Source organism: Cuculus canorus, chromosome 2, assembly GCF_017976375.1.
Source record: "Cuculus canorus isolate bCucCan1 chromosome 2, bCucCan1.pri, whole genome shotgun sequence".
Classification (NCBI taxonomy): domain Eukaryota; kingdom Metazoa; phylum Chordata; class Aves; order Cuculiformes; family Cuculidae; genus Cuculus; species Cuculus canorus.
Window position 1 is genome coordinate 95,818,189 of NC_071402.1, and position 21,641 is coordinate 95,839,829.

The 21,641-nt window shown below is 40.9% G+C and overlaps 1 protein-coding gene across 6 annotated transcripts in view; it reads left to right on the top strand.

The window, feature by feature from the left end:
- The window catches only part of KDM1B (lysine demethylase 1B), a 35,283-nt gene that overhangs the window by 824 nt on the left and 12,818 nt on the right, over positions 1–21,641 (top strand). For 2 of the 6 annotated variants that reach the window (XM_054058330.1, XM_054058331.1), the window contains exons 2-18: positions 71–120; positions 2,792–2,942; positions 3,848–3,950; positions 4,754–4,878; positions 6,722–6,811; positions 7,568–7,679; positions 8,428–8,544; positions 9,786–9,824; positions 10,895–11,099; positions 12,275–12,459; positions 13,327–13,503; positions 14,372–14,446; positions 15,673–15,810; positions 17,349–17,520; positions 18,765–18,892; positions 20,304–20,435; positions 20,843–20,917. In XM_054058330.1, the coding sequence (XP_053914305.1) occupies positions 3,861–3,950; positions 4,754–4,878; positions 6,722–6,811; positions 7,568–7,679; positions 8,428–8,544; positions 9,786–9,824; positions 10,895–11,099; positions 12,275–12,459; positions 13,327–13,503; positions 14,372–14,446; positions 15,673–15,810; positions 17,349–17,520; positions 18,765–18,892; positions 20,304–20,435; positions 20,843–20,917 (1,860 nt within the window). In that variant the 5' untranslated portion in view covers positions 71–120; positions 2,792–2,942; positions 3,848–3,860. The remainder of the gene's footprint in view (positions 1–70; positions 121–2,791; positions 2,943–3,847; positions 3,951–4,753; positions 4,879–6,721; positions 6,812–7,567; positions 7,680–8,427; positions 8,545–9,785; positions 9,825–10,894; positions 11,100–12,274; positions 12,460–13,326; positions 13,504–14,371; positions 14,447–15,672; positions 15,811–17,348; positions 17,521–18,764; positions 18,893–20,303; positions 20,436–20,842; positions 20,918–21,641) is intronic. The other 4 variants (XM_054058334.1, XM_054058332.1, XM_054058329.1 and 1 more) reach the window with 2 other exon arrangements.

Consider the following 21,641-nt stretch of genomic DNA (forward strand, 5'->3'; position numbering starts at 1 on the left):
TTTTTCCCCCCCTCTCATCCCTCCTTTTCCCCCCCTCTCATCCCTCCCTTTTCCCCCTTCCCCGCTGCAGCTCTAGCCGGAGGCGGTGCGGACACGCGTAGATGCGTCTCGGTTCCCGAGGTGAGTGCCAGGCGGTTCCCCGCGGTGACAGCTGCTCCGGGGACATCCCTGTTCCGGCTCCCCCGGGAGACAGGAGGGCCCTAGGGTCGGTGAGCCCCGGCTGCTGTCACCGCCCCGGGCAGCTCGCGTTTCCTCCCCAGTGTCACTGTGCGTGTGCTTTTTTTTTCCATTTTTTTTTTTTTTTACCCAAAGACAAACTTGCTGTCAGCTGCTCAGGTAAAACCGAGAGCGCTTTCCCGTACAGGCCGCGCATTACAGATGGGTGAAATGGTATAGAATGTGACAGCGTTCTGCGCCTCCCTCCTCCTCTCCCTCTCCCTTCCTCCTCTCCCTTCCTCCTCTCCCTTCCTCCTCTCCCTCCTCCCCCTCCCCCCTTCCTCCCCCCTCCCTCCTCCCTCCCCCCCCTCCTCCCTCCCCCCCTCCCTCCCCCCCTCCCTCCCCCCCTCCCTCCCCCTCTCCCTCCCCCTCCCCTCCCCCTCTCCCTCTCCCTTCCCTCTCCCTCTCCCTTCCCTCTCCCTCTCCCTTCCCCTCCCTCCTCCCCCTCCTCCCTCCCCCTCCTCCCTCCCCCTCCTCCCTCCCACTCCCCCTCCTCCCTCCCCCCTCCTCCTCTCCCTCCCCCCTCCTCCTCTCCCTCCCCCCTCCTCCTCCTCCCCCTCTTCCTCCTCTCCCTCCCCCCTCCTCCTCCTCTCCCTCCCCCCTCCTCCTCCTCTCCCTCCTCCTCCTCTCCCCCCTCCTCCTCCTCTCCCCCCTCCTCCTCCTCTCCCCCCTCCTCCTCTCCCTCCCCCCTCCTCCTCTCCCTCCCCCCTCCTCCTCTCCCTCCCCCCTCCTCCTCTCCCTCCCCCTCCTCCTCCTCTCCCTCCCCCTCCTCCTCCTCTCCCTCCCCCTCCTCCTCCTCTCCCTCCCCCCTCCTCCTCTCCCTCCCCCCTCCTCCTCTCCCTCCCCCCTCCTCCTCTCCCTCCCCCCTCCTCCTCCTCCTCCCCCTCTTCCTCCTCTCCCTCCCCCTCCTCCTCCTCTCCCCCCTCCTCCTCCTCTCCCCCCTCCTCCTCCTCTCCCCCCTCCTCCTCCTCTCCCCCTCCTCCTCCTCTCCCCCCTCCTCCTCCTCTCCCCCCTCCTCCTCTCCCTCCCCCCTCCTCCTCTCCCTCCCCCTCCTCCTCCTCTCCCTCCCCCTCCTCCTCCTCTCCCTCCCCCTCCTCCTCCTCTCCCTCCCCCTCCTCCTCCTCTCCCTCCCCCCTCCTCCTCTCCCTCCCCCTCCTCCTCTCCCGCCCCCTCCTCCTCTCCCTCCCCCCTCCTCCTTCACTCCCCCCTCCTCCTTCTCTCCCCCTCCTCCTTCTCTCCCTCCCCCTCCTCCTTCTCTCCCTCCCCCTCCTCCTCCTCTCCCTCCCCCTCCTCCTCCTCTCCCTCCCCCCTCCTCCTCCTCTCCCTCCCCCTCCTCCTCCTCTCCCTCCCCCTCCTCCTCCTCTCCCTCCCCCTCCTCCTCCTCTCCCTCCCCCTCCTCCTCCTCTCCCTCCCTCCCCCTCCTCCTCCTCTCCCTCCCCCCTCCTCCTCCTCTCCCTCCCCCCTCCTCCTCCTCTCCCTCCCCCCTCCTCCTCTTCTCCCTCCCCTCTCCTCCTCTCCCTTCCCCCTTCATCCTGCCTCCTTTCCCTTTCCCTCCTTCTCTTTTTAAAGGGCTTATTTCCTCAGCCAATACAATAATAATGTTCATAGGATGCATGTAGAGTTATATAAAGCCTAGTAAAACAAACATTGTTTGCTTGTTCTTTGAAGAGCTGTGGGTTGTTTAGGTGTTGTTTGTTTTGAAAGGGGGACAAAGTGGGATACAACTGGAAGCGATGGCCTTGCTTACAGTTATATGCATAAGCTCTTCTCTGCTTGCTTTCCCTCTCCTCACCTCCCTCTCTCTCCTGTAGTGCTTATAGTCAAAATAGGTGATTCCATGTGACTGGCCTCTACCCTTCAAAGCAGGAGGCCTCTCTCAGTCTTAATTATTGCTACTGAGCTTCTTGGTGAACTATTAGTGCCAACTTTTCCTTTTATAACCCTTTACACCCAATGGCACAACTGTATGTCCTTTTACCTTCTTGGGTGAAGGGCCAGACTGTGATCATCTGGTAGTCACCAAAATGAGTTGTCTGGTGCCTTGCTTGGCACTAAGGTAGTTCGTAGCCTCCGAGTGTAAAGGCAATAGCATGCAGGAACGATTATCTGGCGTCACAAGCTAAGGTGATAGAAAGAGATATTGTGCCACTGATCCAGAAGGAAAGCTCCTGGGCAAAGAAGTCATCATTTCCAGGGGTGTTACGCAGTAGTTTAAGGAAATCTGATTAAATGAAACTAGTTGGTTTTCCTTTCTGTACTCTCCAACCTCACCCACCCCCATACAGTGGTAAGTTATGGTGGAGTGATACTTTTTTTTAGATAATAAAGATTGACTTAATTATTTTTTCCTCCCTCTAATTAGTTATAATTGGGGGCGGGGTGCATACAAAATGAAAGTAATGTTTTGTATTGGGTTGTCTGAGCTAATTTTTCACTTCTGTGGATATCAGCATGTGATTTCCTTTCCCCTCCCAAACAAATTTCTTCTATCTCGAGTGGAGAATGAAGCACCAATTTACTTGATTTGCATCAGTTTCATCTGGAACTTTGTGAAAATGCCCATTCTTTCCTCTAGTTACTTGTACTTTTAGCTGAATTTCTGAATGAAGCTACTGCTACCAGGTCCATCGGTGTCAGCTTGAACTAGGAAGACGCAGCCTGGAACAGAGAGAACTGAGCAGCCTCAATTTATTTTCTAAAAAATATAATTACCCTACTACAGCAAGGTAACATATATAGGCTGTACTATATGGGGTTTATTTCCACTTCCTTTCTCTACATTGTAGAGCACATTTAGATTTAATTCTGCCTCTAGGCTCTCGTCGTTTGCGTTTTACTCCCTGTTGAAAAAAATGCCTTTGATAATACTGTTTTAAATATACTTTCATATTTCTCTGTGACATACTTTTTCACATTCTGTGCTTTCCAGCTTACATGATAAGCTGTGGCCTTTTTTGTGTTCCCCCCAATGTGTCCAAGATAGCTACAGAGCTCTCTTGTGGAATAAACATTTTATTTTTTTCCTACAGTATGCTTAACAACCGAGTTTCTGATATTCCAGTCACCTGTAATTGCAATGCGAGTGCCGTTTAAACTTTAAATTCTGATGTGCTTTCACAAGAGGGTGTGCAAGTCTTGGAACTGGTTGTTCACCTGGCATTAAACACCTCGTCAGTATGCTGTTTGGAAAAGTGCTTTACAGTGCAAATCTCTTGCTATCAATAAATCAGTAGCTAGCAGGATGACCATTACTTTTGGTGGTATTTCAGTGCTTGTGTTATGAGCTGATGTCTATTCACGTTGCCAACCCAAATTCCAGTCCAGGTCTTCACGTAATGCAAATCAGATTATTGAAATCCAGTGCACGCTGATCTGGAACAGCCTGTCAAGATGTACTCAAGGATCTAATCTTAACTCTGAATTTAGTTTAAAATAGTAGTAGTGTTCCTTTCCCACAGTGCTTCATTCTCATTTTCCTCCTGAATTAATAGTCAAGCTCAACAGATTCTTACCTAGGTAACTCTGAAAAGACTACTACAGTGAGTGGCTGTAGTGCCCGAGCGATTAGAAAACTCTGCCAAGTCAAGCAATTTAATTCTTCTTCTTAACTACTGCTCACCTCTTTTTGCAGATCTAGTAATACAATGTCAACTGGAAGGCTGCGAATGAAAAAAAAGGCATGTTCTTCAGACCAGTCTCCAGACAACCTTCCTCTGAGGAGTTCTGGAAGACAGGTATTTATAATAATTTATGAACGCATAGGTTCATAGTCTGGTGGTTTTTATTTTCTGTTGATATTTATAAAGAAAATGGGTAGTTTGTGGTAAGTCAAGACTTAGAACTTATTCAGAGAGAGAATTAATTAATTCTGTAAACAAGTAGGCAAAACGTCTCATTTGTAAAGAATACTCAGAAAAGACAAAATACGCAATATAACCTGTAAATATTTGATGTGTTAAAAGTACACTCACAGGTTGCTGTACAGCCAGCCAGAGCTATTTGCTGATCCAGATGGAGGCCTAAACCAACACAATATGCAATACCTTTGAGGCCCAGAAGAGACATCTGGTATACAGCTTTGTATCTGGAGTCCAAAAAAAGCCACCATTTTATTTCAGGCACAGATAAGATTGCCACTAATTAATACCAATAAGTATGTGAAGAAGAGATTTTCTGAAGGAGAAACAGAATGAATGTATGAGGTTTGACTCATTAGCATGTGGTGGAGCTTAAAATATGATTTTAAACTGGAAGCTTTGCTTATAATTTCTTCAGTGGCATCAGTTAGACTAAGGCAAGACATTTTTAGCTTTAAATGATATTTCCAGCCTTACTGTTTTTTTTTTTTTTGGTAGAAAAACTGACCTACTTTGACAGCTGTTTCATACTGCAGCTATTTCACAATAGATACAAAAATTTTCATTAGTACAATTTTAACCCTTCGATGCTACCTACGAGCTGCAAAACTGTCTGAATGCCATTTTCTAGAAGGTGCATCTGTGTCCCATCTGGTCAGATTTCAGCTATTCTTTATTAGGTGAAGAAGAAAGCGGCTGAAGCAGCAGATGATGATGATGAAGCGTCAGAAAAGAAATATAGAAAGTGTGAAAAAGCTGGATGCACTGCAACGTGTCCCGTTTGCTTTGCCAGTGCAGCTGAAAGGTTTGTTTCTTTTTATTTGTGTTTTCAATAGACTTTTCTAAACTTGCAGCTGAAGTTTAGGATCCTAACTATATTCTGAAAAATGCATTTGTTTCTAAATGTAGAGGGAGAATCAAAAGATACCAATATGAGTCTTGGCTTGTGACGTTTTCCTGGCATCTTATTCCTGTTGTGGATAGCTGTACTGTGCAAGTTGCTAATTTAGATATAGAATATCTTTAGAATATGCTTATTTATGTTATTAATGGTGTCTTCTGGAACACGCCTTTCTTCTGTGAAACTGAGAGCATATTAGTGTAATCTGAGGAAGCTAAACTTGCTTTCAAGATGGAAAATGAAACCATCAGTTACTGCGGAAAGTCTTTATCGCCCTTTCCTTGGAATACTTTGCAGTGAGGTGAGATTCTGATCTTGAAGTTTTAGGTCTTGGGAGACAGTTTTACTTACTTGAACTCTTTATTCTTGAGTTCTTCATGGCTTACTGTGAACTTGCACAAGTGATTTTGCATTCTGACCCTGGCAGTATTGAATGTGTGATACTGGCAAGGCATATCTATGATAAGCAACGTGTTAGACCTCATAATGCAGTGGGCAGACTGTAATTATATAGCATTCCTTCCTCCCTGGTTAATTGAGACAAATTTTCCTTTTTTTAATTTGTTTTCCGATGTTATAAAATAGTTCAGGGCTTCACCTGATTGTGCAGATTGTTCTTTGGTGGCAGGAGGTCAGTGTATTCTGCATGTTGTGATAGGAATGCTACATGGTTTTGCAGTTGCGTAAGAGACTTGTAGGGGAAATAAGCAGCCGAGATCAGCGTTGGTGGGATTACGTTTTTTATTTAGAAAACAATAGATACTGCTTAGTCATCTTTTTGAATTGTTATTTTGATATTTTGATTTCTAGCTCCCCCCCAAGTACTTTCAATGCTATTTATTTGAGATGAGATAATTTCATAGCTATTTCAGTTAGTGGCTTAGGTCTCTGCTTTTTACCTTGTGCTTTTTACCTCATGAATCTTGAATCATTTCATTAAGTTTAATGAGAGTTTTCCAAGTGAAAAGTGATCGCTTTGTCTGATGAATATAATCTTTGCTAATGGATATTTCTTTCTGGGAGGAATACAGAATAAATGCCTGGCATGTGTAAGTGCTTCCTCAGGGTTTTCTCTCATTGGGTTAAAATTGCAGTGAACTCAGTCACATGAAAAGGAAAAAAGAGTGACATCTGTTTTGTGTTCAGCTTTGTCTTTATAGTTTTATCAGTTGTTCTGGTGGTGGGATGTTGTAATGATTTATAAATCAATTGATCACACATACAAGAAAAACACTAATTTAAATGATCCCTCCCACCCCTGCACTAATGTCAGAACAAAATGGAACAACGTAAAAGAACTGTTAAGTTTCTGTGGAGATGGACTTTTTCTTCTTATACATTTATAAAACGCTTAGTGTGTCACAGCACATATTATAAGAGCAAACGTATTTCATGTTCAGGAAATGTCTGCTTAAAGGGTACTAAAGACAGGCTCAGTTGACTATTGTTAGTGGGAGCTTGCTGGAAGCCAGACTGACTATAAAACTGCACATTGTGTATGTTTGGCCTCCTTTGCATCTGGTGTTGCTCATTTTGGAAACTGGAAATGTTTGAGACAATTGAAATGATTTTATTGTTATTTGTATGACTGTAGTGCCTTGTGCAAGTCGGCCTTTGTGAATGTGACAGAAAGCTCTGGCTTGTTCTGAGTATTTTGTTCATATTCTAGAATGTGCTACCATCAATAGAAAGATTTTTTTTTTTCTAAATGTGTTGTAAAACTATTTCTATGTCTTCTGCTTTACAGATGTGCTAAAAATGGTTATACGTCTAGATGGTATCATCTTTCCTGTGGGGAACACTTCTGCAATGAATGTTTTGACCACTATTATCGAAGGTAGATTTGCCAGTTGGGGTCATGCCTTTTCAGTGCTTATTAAAATTTGGCAGTTTTTACAGCTGTTGAAACATCATGTACAGAAACATAATACAGAGTCTTGTCCTCTGTGCTTGCTTTCTGCTAAGTGAGGCTTAGATATTGGGTCTGGAACTGAAGGTGTTGTGTGGACTAATCATCACACAACAGTGTGAACAAAACTGCTTACTTTAGGCAGGCTGGTTCATGCGTACAGTTATTCTGAAACATCTGTTTTGTTTAAAACAACATCAGAGAATTTTAAAATACATCTGTTTTCCTTTATATTTGCTTTAAACTGTGAGTTCAGGAGACCTTGCCTCTCTGTAATGTCCTATCAGTAAGCAGATTTAGTTCTTGCTGTTTGGTAACCATGAAGACTGATCAGGTTCACAGAGTGCTTTCAGCTCCAAGCTCCTTCCCATTTGAGTGGGAGTTGAGTCCAGCTCTGTTAAGACTTTTGTGTGCTTATGTGCTCAGCTCTACCTGTGACTCGGTCCAGGCCTTACATACCAGGAAATGTGCTCATGATCAGGATAACATAGTGGTCAGGATGCAATTTATTGCTGTTGTAAGAACCATGACTTTCCCCTTTTTTTAATAGCAAAAATATAGGACACTTTACAGCCTTATTTCTGTGACCTTACATAAAATGCTTAATTTTAGAATGCCTGCTGCTGCTCAAAATGAACTAGATATTTAGTTTTCTGACTGCTTGCTGTTTTCTTTTTGTCTTAGCCATAAAGATGGTTATGAGAAATATACTGCCTGGAAAAGGATTTGGACGAGTAATGGTAAAAGTGAGCCCAGTCCAAAAGCCTTCATGGCTGATCAACAGCTTCCTTACTGGGTAAGATGGAGGGTGATTTATTTAATAGGGTATATGTCAATGTGATGTTGTGATGTGAGTTTCTGATACTATTATGTACAAGCAGCAGGTCAGTTGAGTTTTATGGGGGGGCGGTTTTTAGTGTTAGACAACTATGGAAAAGCTCAAGATAATAATTCTAGTCATCTCCCCCATTGTTGGTGACCTTCTCCAACCACCAAAAGCAGCCTTCGCTTGCTTTTCAGTGAAGTAGCAACTAAGATGCATGATGTTCAGGTAGAATAAGACGTGGCAGGGAAAAGAGAGTGTGCCAGCCGTAGGCAGGTATGATTGTGAAAGACTTCCAAAACAGATTTTGTGTTTCTCGTAAGCACGGGAGAGACTGGAATTGAAGTAAGTTTGTTGTTGCTGCTGAAGTGGTGAATGATATGTTTTTGCAGTAATGCTTGCAAAACCCACTGAAGACCATAGTGAATGGGCGTTGAATTAATTTTAGAGTTAGGTTCTGTGGAGAAATTCTGTCTTGGGGAAGACAGAAACCTTAGGTTCTTTGGAGAAATTCAGTCTTGGGGAAGACAGGCACAAGGTTTCTGTATACCAAATGTCTTACTTATGACCTGAGGATTACATGAGAATGATTTCAACAATTAATATTTGACAACTTCCTCACATCTCCCTACTTTCTAACTGCTTAGTTAGTTATGCTTCATTAATCTTACCTGTAGTCAGATAGCAACAAGTAAAATCATGTTTGTTTTTTGGCTTGCAGGTGCAGTGCACAAAGCCAGACTGTGGTAAGTGGCGTCAGCTGACAAAGGAAATCCAGCTGACACCACAAATAGCAAAAACCTACAGATGTGGTATGAAACTAAACAATTCCACCAAGGTAACGCAGAAGATTTTTGCTCCTGTTGAAAGTAACAATGAGCTGATACTTCTTGTTTGCAGGCATTAATTTCTTCTTATTTGCTCCTTAATGTTTCTAATGCCAAAATGATTCTCTGATGGCCTGGATAGCTACATGGTCACAGGGCTACATGCTGTTTGGATTTCTTGTTTCCAGAGTGAAAATGTCAAGAAAGAAGTATCTGGGATATTCTTTCTCTGCACGGTCAATTGTAAAGTCCTTCATTCTGAAGCTATGGAAAGATTATCTGCATGTACAAAATAGACATACAGCAAAATGCTTATTTTGGTTTTGTTTGGCCGTGCTTCATTATTGAGGAAGGCATTTGAAAAGCTCAGTGGGATTTTATTAACTTCCAGGAAGTTTGTTGTGGGGCTTTACAGGAAAACTCTCAGCTTCACCATGAAGATAACTCCTGAAATTTGGAAGGCTTCTTGTAGTGCCATAGAATTTATATAGTTAGAACATGAAAATGCTGACCATGTGAAAATCAGAAGGGCCAGCATTTCATCATAGAATCATAGAATCGCCAGGTTGGAAAGGACCCACGGGATCATCGAGTCCAACCATTCCTAACACTCCCTAAACCATGCCTCTCAGCACCTCATCCACCCATGACTCAACCACTTCCCTGGGCATTCAGTTCCAGTGCCCGATGACTCCTTCTGTGAAAATTTTTTTCCTGATGTCCAGCCTGAATCTCCTCTGACGGACCTTCAGGCCATTCCCCCTTGTCCTGTCCCCTGTCACTTGGGAGAAGAGGCCAGCTCCCTCCTCTCCACATCTTGAAACTTGGTGGTAAAGATCCTCTTAAAATAAATGAGAAACTTTTTTTCATAGTCTAGACTGGAAGAGTCTCTCTGGAAAAAGTAGAATCTTTCCAGAATGTCTCTATAAAATTCCTTTTTTCCCCTTTTGTTTGTTTCAGTGTTCCACTAAATTTCATGGAGTAAAATGTGTATTTTGATGTCTGATCAGTAGAAACTATGAGAAACATTTTCTGGGGTGCTTTTGCTTTATGGTATGTTGTTAGCTATGCATTTCTCTGTTATTTATTTTTACTAACATAATCATCTCTGCTACAGAAGGCTAACACTATAACATCTTTTGTTTGTTTTTTAAGTTTAAAGAACTATGCTATGGCTGAATCACTTTGTTTTGTATTTACTTTTTGTTGTACAGCTTAAGAATTGCTCTGATACCCTTCACTTTTCTTTCAGACTGAGGGTTCAGACCAGTGCTCGATGCCTGAGGATTTGGTGAGTAGTGGCTGTACCTCCTTGTTTCTTCTAGAATATGAAAGCAATCTTAAGGCATGATGTATTTCTTTCCTTTCCTCGGTCCTTTGACCAATTATGGCAGTATTTGTGCATTTTTCTCAGGAAACTGTCAGACAGTATTTGCAACAGAGCCTAGGGCATTCTACTTCATCATCTTTTTCCTCTTTTCCGTGACTGTACCAGTTAGCTTTCAGGTGGTTCGTGTTGTCTTCGAATTGTGGCCCCCAATTCAAGGTTTACTCCTATTTCTTATCAGGCAAAATAAAATACCCCATCCTGAAATTTCCCTGTCTTTCAGGTGGTTTCTGTCTTTAGTCAAGCTACTGCCCTCTTTTTGAAGACTGCAAGCAAACATCAAAACATGTTTTCTCTCTCTTCTCCCTCATAATGCAAAACTAGACTTGACGTATGTTGGTGTTGCAGTGGATTTATGATGATGTAACCCTGCATTTCAGATTTAGTATGATCTGATATTGAATAAACCAGTGTTGGCAAATGTACTTGAGGTACCTCTGTCCTGGAAACATGCTCAAACTTATTGTTGGCTGTTGTAGAAGCTCTGCATTTTTGTTTCCTTAATGCACGTTTGATTTGTAAATTAAGGCTGAATCCTAGTGTTTGTGAGGGTTTTAGAAGGTCTTTCATGAGCATAGCGGAATCTAAATTAAATTGATCAGTTAGTATAGACTTAATCTAAGTTCAGGTGTCTGGATGCATAAACAACTGTAAATGTTGTAAAGGGCCTGATAAGGCATAGATGTGTTGTCGTGGCATGTCTCATCTGTTTGCTTTCCACATGAGTGTGGAGTTCGTGAAGTTTCATCTCTGTTTCTGAGGAAGAGTTAATGCTACAGGTTTTCTGTGTCAGGCTGAGGAAGGGGAAAGAGGGAGAGAAAATGTCTTTATGACTTGCAATTCTGAGATTGGTTCTTCTAGTGCTTTTTGGTCTCAGTTTTGGAGGGAGGGGGGAATGGGTTCATTTTCCAACGTTTTCAAAGTACTGACGTGTTCTCTTCTCCCCTCTTTCCTTCACTTCTCCGCTTGGCCAGAGAGTGGCTGAAGTTTCAGACCATTGGTGGTACTCCATGCTCATACTCCCTCCTTTGCTGAAAGACAGTGTGGCAGCTCCCTTTCTAGCTGCATATTATCCAGACTGCGTGGGCATGAGTCCATCCTGTACCAGCACTAATCGGTTACCTGGTGAATCCAACCTTGTGAAGTTAGAGCACTTAAAGAGCGTGCCTAATTTGACTGGTAAGGGCCATCCACAGGGCTCTGTTGCTTGAATAGGTGTAATAAATTTTGTCGCATAACTGAGTTTATAAGGCACATAATGCTCCTGGTTCTAAAATACCGGTTCTGTTCTCAGTACTAATATCCACTCTCTGTGTGATTGCCTCTGTACTTCTATGATGCAGTTTACTTGATTGTAAGATAAAGGTGATACATCTCACATGGCATTTCTTCAGAGAGTAAGCACAGACTGCATAGGCTTTCTTTTTACCACCTGTCATTTGTGGATAGAAACGTGAATGAACATGCAGGTAGTTAAAGATTGGTTGTGTTCTTAAGGAAATAAAGGTTTATCAAAACAAAACATGATTCTGGTAGTTTTGACATTGTGGGTCTTTGGGGCTTTAGAGAAAATGATTTGGTTTCTTAAGGCACTTGGATTCTGTTTAGGTTAATTTTTTGCTCATGACAGTTGTTAGATGGACAGCCTGGGAGTGCGTTTCTGCAGAATAGGTCAGGTAGGGAGAAAGATGATTCAGGATTCCCGTACTCATCTCAGAGTGCTTTGAGGAAAGTTCAGCTTCTTTGTTGTCTTAGCAGTCTTTGCTCTCCTTAGGTGCTGAAAATAAATTTGTTAGTCTGTAATTCAACAGATATTTATCTGCTTAACAAAAAGAAAACTTCATTATGCAGACCTACCAATTTTGCACATGGAAGATGATCATTTTTAGTTGCTACCTGCTCTGGGCAATATTGGGAGCTGAAGATGAGAGGGGTTCATAAAATCACAGAATTGTTTTGTTGGAAAAGACCTTTGAGATCATTGAGTCCAACGGTAAAATTGGACTTTTCAGAGTTTTGCATGAGCCTGTGCAGTGATGCTAGACCTTAGACTTGAGCTTAGATCCTGTTCCTTGTTGGACTCATCATGGCATCTGAGGGCACCTAGTGTTTCTCTGCCAAAACTTAAGCTCTGATAGGTCCAAGATGTATCCATCAGGTAGCAGAACAGTAATTAATACTGCACAGCCTAGAGGGCCGGGGAGGGGAGAGCAATGTAAGTGAAATCATTCTGAAAGCAGCTAGTGGCTGAAAGGCGTCGTTACTTGTGTGAAGTGAATGGATCGTCTTAGAGAGAAAAGGATCTGGTGGAGATATCATGGAATGTGACTAGTTCTTGGTGTGTCTTTATTCAGTTGCAGGCATGAACAAGTATTTCCAGCCTTTTTACCAGCCCAATGAATGTGGGAAAGCACTTTGTGTGAGGCCAGATGTCATGGAACTGGATGAGCTCTACGAGTTCCCAGAATACTCACGAGACCCTACCATGTACTTGGCTTTAAGAAACCTGATTTTGGCTCTGTGGTATACAAACTGCAAGGTAAGAGATGCTAATAGTAAATACGTTTGTTTACAAATAATAGCTACTTATTTGTGATGTAGATGCTCTTCTTAATGATTAGACTCTCTGCTTGGACATCTCCTATGGACCAGGAAAATTGCTCCCATCCTTTTGAAAATCCATTCTAAGATTGCCTGGGTTTTCTTTGATTTTTGTTTGATTTTTAAATTATTATTATTATGATGCCTAGGAGCTTCTTTTGCAGTAAAATACAAAAGTTTTTCAAGAACTGAAACTCTACTGTGTCTGCTAAGCTATTAACTTTTAAAAGGATGCCTGAACATTTCTAAACAGTCTTTGTGGTTGCTTTATGATTGATTTTTGGAGAGGGAAGTGATTGTTTTTATTTACACTAACTCTATCACACTGCCTTTGGTGGAACTGCTCGAGTTTCATATACTGAAGCTTTCACGTACTGATGTCTGCATTTATGTGAAAGTTTTGGAGATTAATTATTTTTTAATTGGAATGCCACTTTGGAATGGATTGTATTGGAATGCCATGTTGAGCAGGACATTCTACCTGCCACCAGGTAGATTCATTTTCCAGTCAGGGTTACATTTCAAAATCATTTCTATACCAATGGAGCACACCATGAAGTTTGCAAGAGTAGTTGTAGACTTGTTTGGTTTTATTCTGTGTTCATTTAGCTTAATAAATTGTTACCTTACTGTGTAAAGCTTGCTAGCAAGAAACTTCCATAAAACTTGCTTTTAAAATGTTCTCAGAAACCTGATTCACGATTAATTTTTGCTGTCTCACTTACAGTTTATATATAATGTAGGTGCATGAAAAAATATGAATATTAGGCAATTGACGCTTCCTATTCTTTGTTTCTCTTTGCAGGAGGCTCTTACCCCTCAAAAATGCATCCATCATATTATTGTTCGGGGGCTTGTGCGTATTCGCTGTGTGCAGGAAATGGAGAGGATACTTTATTTTATGACAAGGAAAGGGCTAATTAATACAGGGATTTTATCAGTCAGTCCTGACCAGTATCTTCTTCCTAAAGAATACCATAATGTAAGTTGTTGTAATAATCCCTACATTTTACAGTTAGACTTGATGATCTTAAAGGTCTTATCCAACCTATTTCCTATGTTGCATGTTTTTCACATGGTTCTCATCTGCCCTGGACAGTTAAGGAAACTATAGACATGAGACTTCTCCCAGCAAGGTTTTTATTCCCACTAAAAATCTCTGAAATACAGTCCTATGGATTTCTGCTTCCTATGTGCTTTTCAGATGGATAAGAACTGTATGAAAAATAGACAATACACTTTAGGTTCTTCTCATGGCTTAACTTTATTATTCACCTCTGCTCTTATAGGTGAGGAAACTCCTATTTGATATTGATTTGCAGAATATATGATTAAAGGGTGTATATTTATGACTAGCAATTTGCTTGACAGCACACAGAAACTTATCGAATGTATTCTGTGATGAGATGTCTCCTAGAACTTGTAAGTTGATTTATGTTTGGAAAGCCTATTTGTAGATGTTTTTAATTTATAAAATAGTTTTTAATAGTCAACCCGATTTGTGCTTGCAATCATTACAAGGTAAGTGTATTTCTTGACTGATAACTTCAGTTAGATTTTGTTACTTGACTGGTAACTTCAGCTGTTGCCCTTAAAAAAAACTGAGACATCTGCTTTTAAAGCACTTAAAAAGTGTAACTGCTTTCAAAGCTACAGTTGATATTTTCCCTATACTAAATGAACTATTATCTTTAAAAGCTATCACTGATTAGTTGAAAGAGCAATAGAGCCTAGACTTTTAAAATCTACAGGTATTTTAACTTCAGCAAGAAGAAAAATAAATGCTCAATGATAACTTCTATTTGAGTTCTAACTATTTTTATTTATTTAAATCTTTTATTATTTTTTAGAAATCTGTCATTATTGTTGGCGCTGGTGCAGCAGGATTAGGAGCAGCCCGACAACTGCACAACTTTGGAATTAAGGTAAGAACTTTAGAGTGCATTCCTTAAAAAAATCAGGCTTTCCCTGCTTTGAAAGTGTTCTTCATCAAAATGAAAAAAATTACATTCTCGTTACAAACATTTGTATGTAGGGCATCCTAATTAATTTTTACATTCTGAGCTTTATTGAGTAATCTGCTGTTTAAAAACAGCGTTTATTTGGATCTAAAGCATGCAGTGAATATTTTACATAGACTTGAGTTGGGATGATAGGGGTGGCATGGATATTCATGTCCAAATAATGGGACAGTAGATGATGGTGGCTGTTTAAATGAGGTAGCATTTTCTTCTCTTGGTGCACTTTACTGTACCTGTTGCTTATTAAAAACAAACAAACTGCATGTATTTCCCTTTCCCCTCATATTTATCATTCATAAACAGTGTGATGTCACAGTATTTATACAGTGACAATTCTACACATCAGAATATTCTTATGAAAATCTATGGGACTCTTTAGGCATGACGTGTTTGTAGGGCTGATGTTAAAGGAAATTGCAGTGCAACGTTTTCTACATCTAATCCTGTGGAAAGCTATCCTGCAGTAAAATACATAAATATCAACTGGCAGGACCTCTTCTAATAGGTAAAACCTATTCTATATTTTTTAGTATATCTACACACTGTTGCTTTCTGCTGCTCTGGAGAGATGGAGTTTCTCTAAAATGACTTTCTCTAAAAATAAAAAATAATATAAGCTAGTAAGGCTAAACATAATCAGTCAGACATCCCTCTAGTCCAATGTCCTGTGTCTATCTCTGACAAGTAGTGGATGCTGAAGGAGGTATGTATGCATGGTGGAAATACATAAGAGTGTTTATTTTCTTGGAGTACTCTAGGAATAAATTTTTCCAAAAAGTGCATGGTCTTCCACATATGGATATTGAACCCATTCCATGGTGTTTAATAGCTTGTAGCATGCCCAGTTTTGAGATTTCTGAAATAGGTCTTTAGCTTTTTTTTAAAAGAAGGCTTATTTTTGTTAGGGTTGTTCCTTAAGGTAGCAGGTTTTATATTTGTATATCCCAAAGGGTAACCTTCAGAAGACAATTTAAATGCACAAATAATCTATATCCACAAACTACAAATGAAAATAAAGTGTTAAGCTTATTAGCATTGATGGATTGTTTGAGGTTTTTTTGGTGTTGTTTTCCCCTTTGCTCTGGAGTTGAACAGATACATTTAACATTCAATTGTTCATTGTGTTATAGGTCATTGTCTTGGAAGCTAAAGACAGAATTGGTGGCCGAGTGTGGGATGACAAGACGTTCAATGGAGTCACTGTTGGAAGAGGTGCACAAATCGTCAATGGATGTGTCAACAACCCAGTGGCACTAATGTGTGAGCAAGTGGGTTCCCTGCAGTGGTCATGCATTATCAGTAGTGAAAAATTGTCATTTAAGCCAGTTTCGGGTGGCTGGGTAAGGGTGGAAGTTCTTTTCCATGACATGATTAAAACACTGTTCTGAGTTGTAAGGCTAACTGTGTTGCTATTCTAGCTTTGAAAACAGCTGGGGACAGAGAAGGGATGTAGGCAGATTTTGGACACATTGTAAAGAAAAACAAGGTGGTTCTAACTTGGGAGCCAGAGGAAACCACTTTTTTCCTCTTTTCTGGAGATAGTAACATAAAAGATTCCTGGCAGACTTCCTTGGAGCTGAGACAGGTTTACTGTGGGAGGCTACTGCTATGTTGTCGTAATACATAGTTCAATGACAGACTTGCCTTTGCTCAGCCTCTGTATTTCTAGTTCTGTTCTGCACAACTTGGTTAAGATGGGTATGTCTAACAACTCTGATGCAAACACACTGCAATTAGATTTTTATTTATTTATTCTTTTAATTTGTTGATTTGGTTTGGTTATGATCTTTCTAAAGTCCCTTCCAACCCAAACCATTTCGAGCAGGAAGGTGAATTCTCTAAATGGAACTTGAGTATGGATTTTGTTCAGAGAAGCCTGTAAATCCAGACCCGTCTGGTTTAACTGTTTAGTGCTTTATAGGGACACAAAGAAGGTTATTTTTCTTTTTTTTTTTTTTTATGTCATGTTTTAGTTATGAGGTGAAGAGCAATGACTTTTGAATACACACTGGGTACCCATCCCTTTGTGGTAATTTGATATCAACTTTCATTCAAAGGGCAGTTGTATCTTGAGAAGAGATCTGTGGTGGTGACCAACAGCCTAGGGAGATGTGAGGATATGTGAAAAGCCCTGGAGTGCACCCTAAGTTACAAGGCCCTAGGAAGAAGTTAGCACTTTATTTGTGCTGTTTTCCTCAGGCTGACTCTGTAGATCATAAAAACATCTTTGTTCTGACTTAGCTCTGTTGTGTGTTTGACACAAGCTGGACAAACAGAGCAAGAAATTGGGTTTAATTCCAAATGATTTCTTTCTTTGCTTGTTTGTTAATGAAATTGTCAGTAACTGACACACAACGTACTGTTAATTTCTGAATGCAGGGAACTGTTTGGGCATTGGGCACCAGAAGGTTATGAAAAGAACTGGTTTGAATGGTGATTTAGAGAATAAGATGAGGTAGAAATGAAGGAGGCTGGTTCATCATGTTTGATTACCAGGTGCAACATCTCTGTAGTAGCCTCTGGCCTGATAGAAAAGTTAGGGATGAGGGATTCTGGGAATCCCTGATAAAGAAAAAGATGAAAGAGTGGGGAACAGCAGTTTGCAGGCAATTAATGGATAGAAGGGGTGTTGGTATTTAGGAGGATGAGAGTTTGAGTTAATCTGACTAATTATTTAAAGTTCTGGATATTTTTTAAATGGCATCACTTAAATCTGAGGGATTCACTTCACTTCAAATAACCTTGAGCAGGGTAGGGGTTGTAGTTTTCCCATACTTAAAAAGCAATAAAATGTCTTTTTCTTAAGCTTGGCATTAAAATGCACAAACTAGGGGAGAAATGTGACTTGATCCAGGAAGGTGGAAGGATAACGGATCCCACTATTGATAAACGTATGGACTTTCATTTCAATGCCATCCTAGATGTCGTCTCTGAGTGGAGAAAAGATAAAACACAACATCTCGATGTTCCTCTTGGTGGTAAGTGGGAGATATATTGCAAAGTGAAGATGTTGTCTGTGTTCCTAGAGTTTTATATTAAATCAGATTTTACCTCAGACATTTTTAGAAGTTATGGCTGTACCTCTGACCTTAAATCCAACCATGCTAACCTGGCTCTCTGGAGAACAAGGGAAGGTTGACTAACGTATATAGACAGACCAAAATGTCACTTATAACTTTTAAGGAAGCCTAATTTGAAGGCTTTTTGTAATATTGTGTGACTTCTGATGCAGTGTCTTGTATTCAAAAGGTAGCTTTCTCAGTATAACTAGTGGCACTGGCAGTTCAGAAGACTTGCTTCCTGCTGAAGCAGGTCATGGCTAGCCATAACTTAAGCTTTCTGACTAGTTTGTCTAAAAAGACCCTAATAAAAGCCTCCTGCTGGCAAGAATATCCCATCTCCATTGGTAACGCCTCCTACCACACTTGCAGCACGCAAGCACAGTCAACAACAAAAAATAAACTTGCTCAGAAATCTCTGCCTCCCAAATCTTTTCGGTGTGGATTCTGTAAGACAGAATTAGTAACTGCTGTGTTCTTCAGTGACCTCTGGATCAAATTTCTCAGCTCCTTTGGTATGGTTAAAAATAAGCAGGATTTATTTGCAAAGATTTTCCATCATCTTGAAGTGTGTTTTCCTTGAAATATCTTCTTCGCGATGAGAGTGGTGAGGCACTGGCAGAGGTTGCCCAGGGAAGCTGTGGTAGCCCCGTCCCTGGAGGTGTTCAAGGCTAGGTTGGATGGGACCTTGGGCAGCCTGATCTAGTGGGACATGTCCCTGCCCATGGCAGGGGGCTTGGAACTGGATGATTTTTATGGTCCCTTCCAACCCAAACTATTCTATGGTTCTATCTTCAACTGTATATTGTTGATAGCTAAATGATTAATTTCTCTCCTGTCTCAATCCGCTGGCCCAACACTGTGCTGTGTTTAGGGTGGGTTTTTTTCCCCTTTTAAACAATTTTAACCTCTGTTTTTCCCTGGAGCCATGTATATTTCCTTTTTGAAGAAGACTTAACTGGGAAAACCTGTGATTAAACAACAAAGTTGTATTTTTGTCACATGAAAGATCTTGCATTTTTTTTTCTATGAGAAGAAGAAAATCCTAGAGCAAATTAGCAATGAGCTTGAAAATCTTGTGATCCAGAGAATAGCATGTTGAAATGCAGTAGGACTTCTGATGAATCGCGATACGTTCTTATTTTAAACATGTTCTTTCACAGAAAAAATACAAGAGATCTATAAAGCCTTTATTCAGGAGTCTGGTATCCAGTTCAGTGAGCTGGAAGAAAAAGTACTACAGTTCCACCTTAGTAATTTGGAGTATGCATGTGGCAGCAATCTCTCTCAGGTGAGTTTTGATAGCAGTGTTCTGAAGTGGTTGAGCTTCATAGAAAATAGGGTTGGAAGTAACATTGAGAAGTCATGTGATCCATCCCATGGCCCCAGAGGAAAAATCAGCTATTCCCAAACTTTACCTAGATTCCTAACCAGTCCTTTAAAGGCACTGAGACACAGATTGCAGCACTGCCATAGGTAAGTTGATGGGAGTTCATGACACGCTTCCAGCGAATTCCTCTTTTAATGTAGAAGTTGAGAGTAGATGGTGCAGAGGAGTAGCCCATTTTGCTGAGATTCTGGGTGGTAGGAATCGTAGGAGAGTTACTTTTCCTCAGATGTTGTGTATGACTTCTGCTTCTCAGTTCTGTGTTTAAACACTGAGGTATTTCTCTGCCTTGCTAGGTATCTTGAGAATAAATGCATTTCACTTCTGAAGTGTTCCAACACCCTGACGGTGGGCCCCCGTTCACCACTCCTAGGTATTCTGTTGGCTTTCCTCGCGACTTCAATTTTAACCAAGCAGGTTCAGGAAATATCAAAGTATGATGTTGTTTGCAGTGCATTATTTACTCAGTCCTGTTGCTTGAGTTAAAGATGTTTTAGGATCAATTGTGCTACAGTAGTGGGACAGCCGATTGATACACACAGACGCACAAATCTGATCTGAACTGAGAAGCACATAAGAACAAAACAAAAATCTGAAAGACAGTGCTATACCAGGGCAGTTAATGAAAAAAAAAAATTGCTGTGTCAAGCTTTTGCACCCAGAAGAAGAAAGAAAGATGTTAAAATCTATATTAACTTAAATTTTAAAATCAAAATACGAAGTAAATGCAACTGCAGTGATAGGAATTGGCAAATGTTCTCAGTTTGAGAATTGCTTCAGATTTTTCACTGTCAAGTGGTGATTGCTTAGGGCAAATATCACTGTTATACTAACTGTGAGTTTGCAGGGGTGATGGGAGAAGGTCAGAGAAAGATATGGAAGAACCTCCAAAGTGACAGTAAAATTCCATTGAGATTTTCTTTTTTATCTTCCCCTTCATGTTGTGAAATATTTCCATCATTTTTTGAAGTCCTAACACTGTAAAATCTGATTTCTTGGCTGGACAGAAAACTGAAACAAATACACTACAATGCACCTGAACTGTTGTACTACCTTCCTCGTTGTCTCAACCAAGCACAACTATAAATCACCTGCTAGTGACCAACCCATATTATGACATTTCTTAATCCAGCAACTCATGTGTTTTATAGTCACCTTGCATAAATAAGCCCTTTGTTCACATTCTGGTGATATGCTTTTTTTATCCAGTTGTGAAGGGAATTAGGGTGGCTTCTTCTAAACTATGGGACTGTGGTTTGCTAGTACCCACATCACCTCACCCGTACAGACAGCTAATTATGTTCTGTATCCACAGGTATCTGCGCGCTCATGGGACCACAATGAATTTTTTGCCCAGTTTGCTGGAGATCACACTCTTCTAACTGTGGGATATTCTACTGTGATTGACAAACTGGCAGAAGGGCTGGACATACGGCTGAATTTCCCAGTAAGTCTGGAAAATGTTGATGCAGTGCCTGTCTTGGATTGCCTTGAAGCACCCAATCATATCTTTGCAATCTTTTGGACCAGGCAAATCTGTGCCTGCGATTATTGTGGCTTGTCTTTAAGAAAAGGGAAAAAAAAAGAAAGACAATTTCAGCATTTCTGGAAATCCTCTGTGAGGACTATCAGTACTTAAATGTTCTGGTATGATGAGCTTATATGTTAGAATCATGATTATTTTTCTTTTTCAGCTTCCATGGAGGTTTTTTTTTTTTCTCTGTCAGTATTTCTCTGGTAATTTGTGTTCTTCTATTTCCAGTTTGCAGGCTGGTGCTATTTTAGCTATTCTTGTCTGAATTTTCATTGCACAGGTAGATCCTGTAGTATCGCCTTCAATTTCTCTCTCAATAGGTGCAGAGTATTGACTATTCTGGTGAAGAAGTACAGGTAACTACTGCAGATGGAACAGTGTGGACAACACAAAAGGTACCCAGCATGCTTCAAGATTCAGTATTTTAGGGAACACAAAACCTATATTGACCACAGTACACGTCCTTTTTGCCTTTTACCCTCAGAAGACTATTTAGTCCAAATTCTCCCCACTCAAAGATGAAAACTTGTATATTCTAGTGACCTGTATTTGGATGACCAAAGGCCTATTTTTTGTTGAGTATGCTTGAATTTTGAGTACTAGCTGATTCAAAGAACTAGGCACTATAAATTAGTACTAAAAATGTAAAACAAGTAGATTTTTATCTGGCCTTTGAAGTGACAGTTATGTTTTATGGTTCCATTCCCTACTTGGCTCTGCCCCATTTAGTATGTGAATCTGTTAAAATTTTTCCCTTTGGTATGCAGGACTTAATTAAGTGTATTTCTCAGCCTCCTGTATTCCCACCTGCTTCATGCTGCATAATTTAGCTTTTAGTAATTTTTAAAATCATAAATAAACTTGTTCAAGATTGGATTGACATCAGCAGTGTTACTGAGCTTATTTTAAAGAGAAGGGATCTGTGAAGGAAGAAAAAACAAACCAAAGCAATTACTTCCTTCCAAAATGACAGTTTTGTTAATCTGAGAGCCATTGTCTATAATTTACAAGAGATATTAAAATTAATGGCATGGTTAGCCACACCGATAGAAGCAATTCAATGGACTACAACTTAAAACCAGTGCAGTGCAGGATCTGCTCTCACCTGCAAGTAAGGCT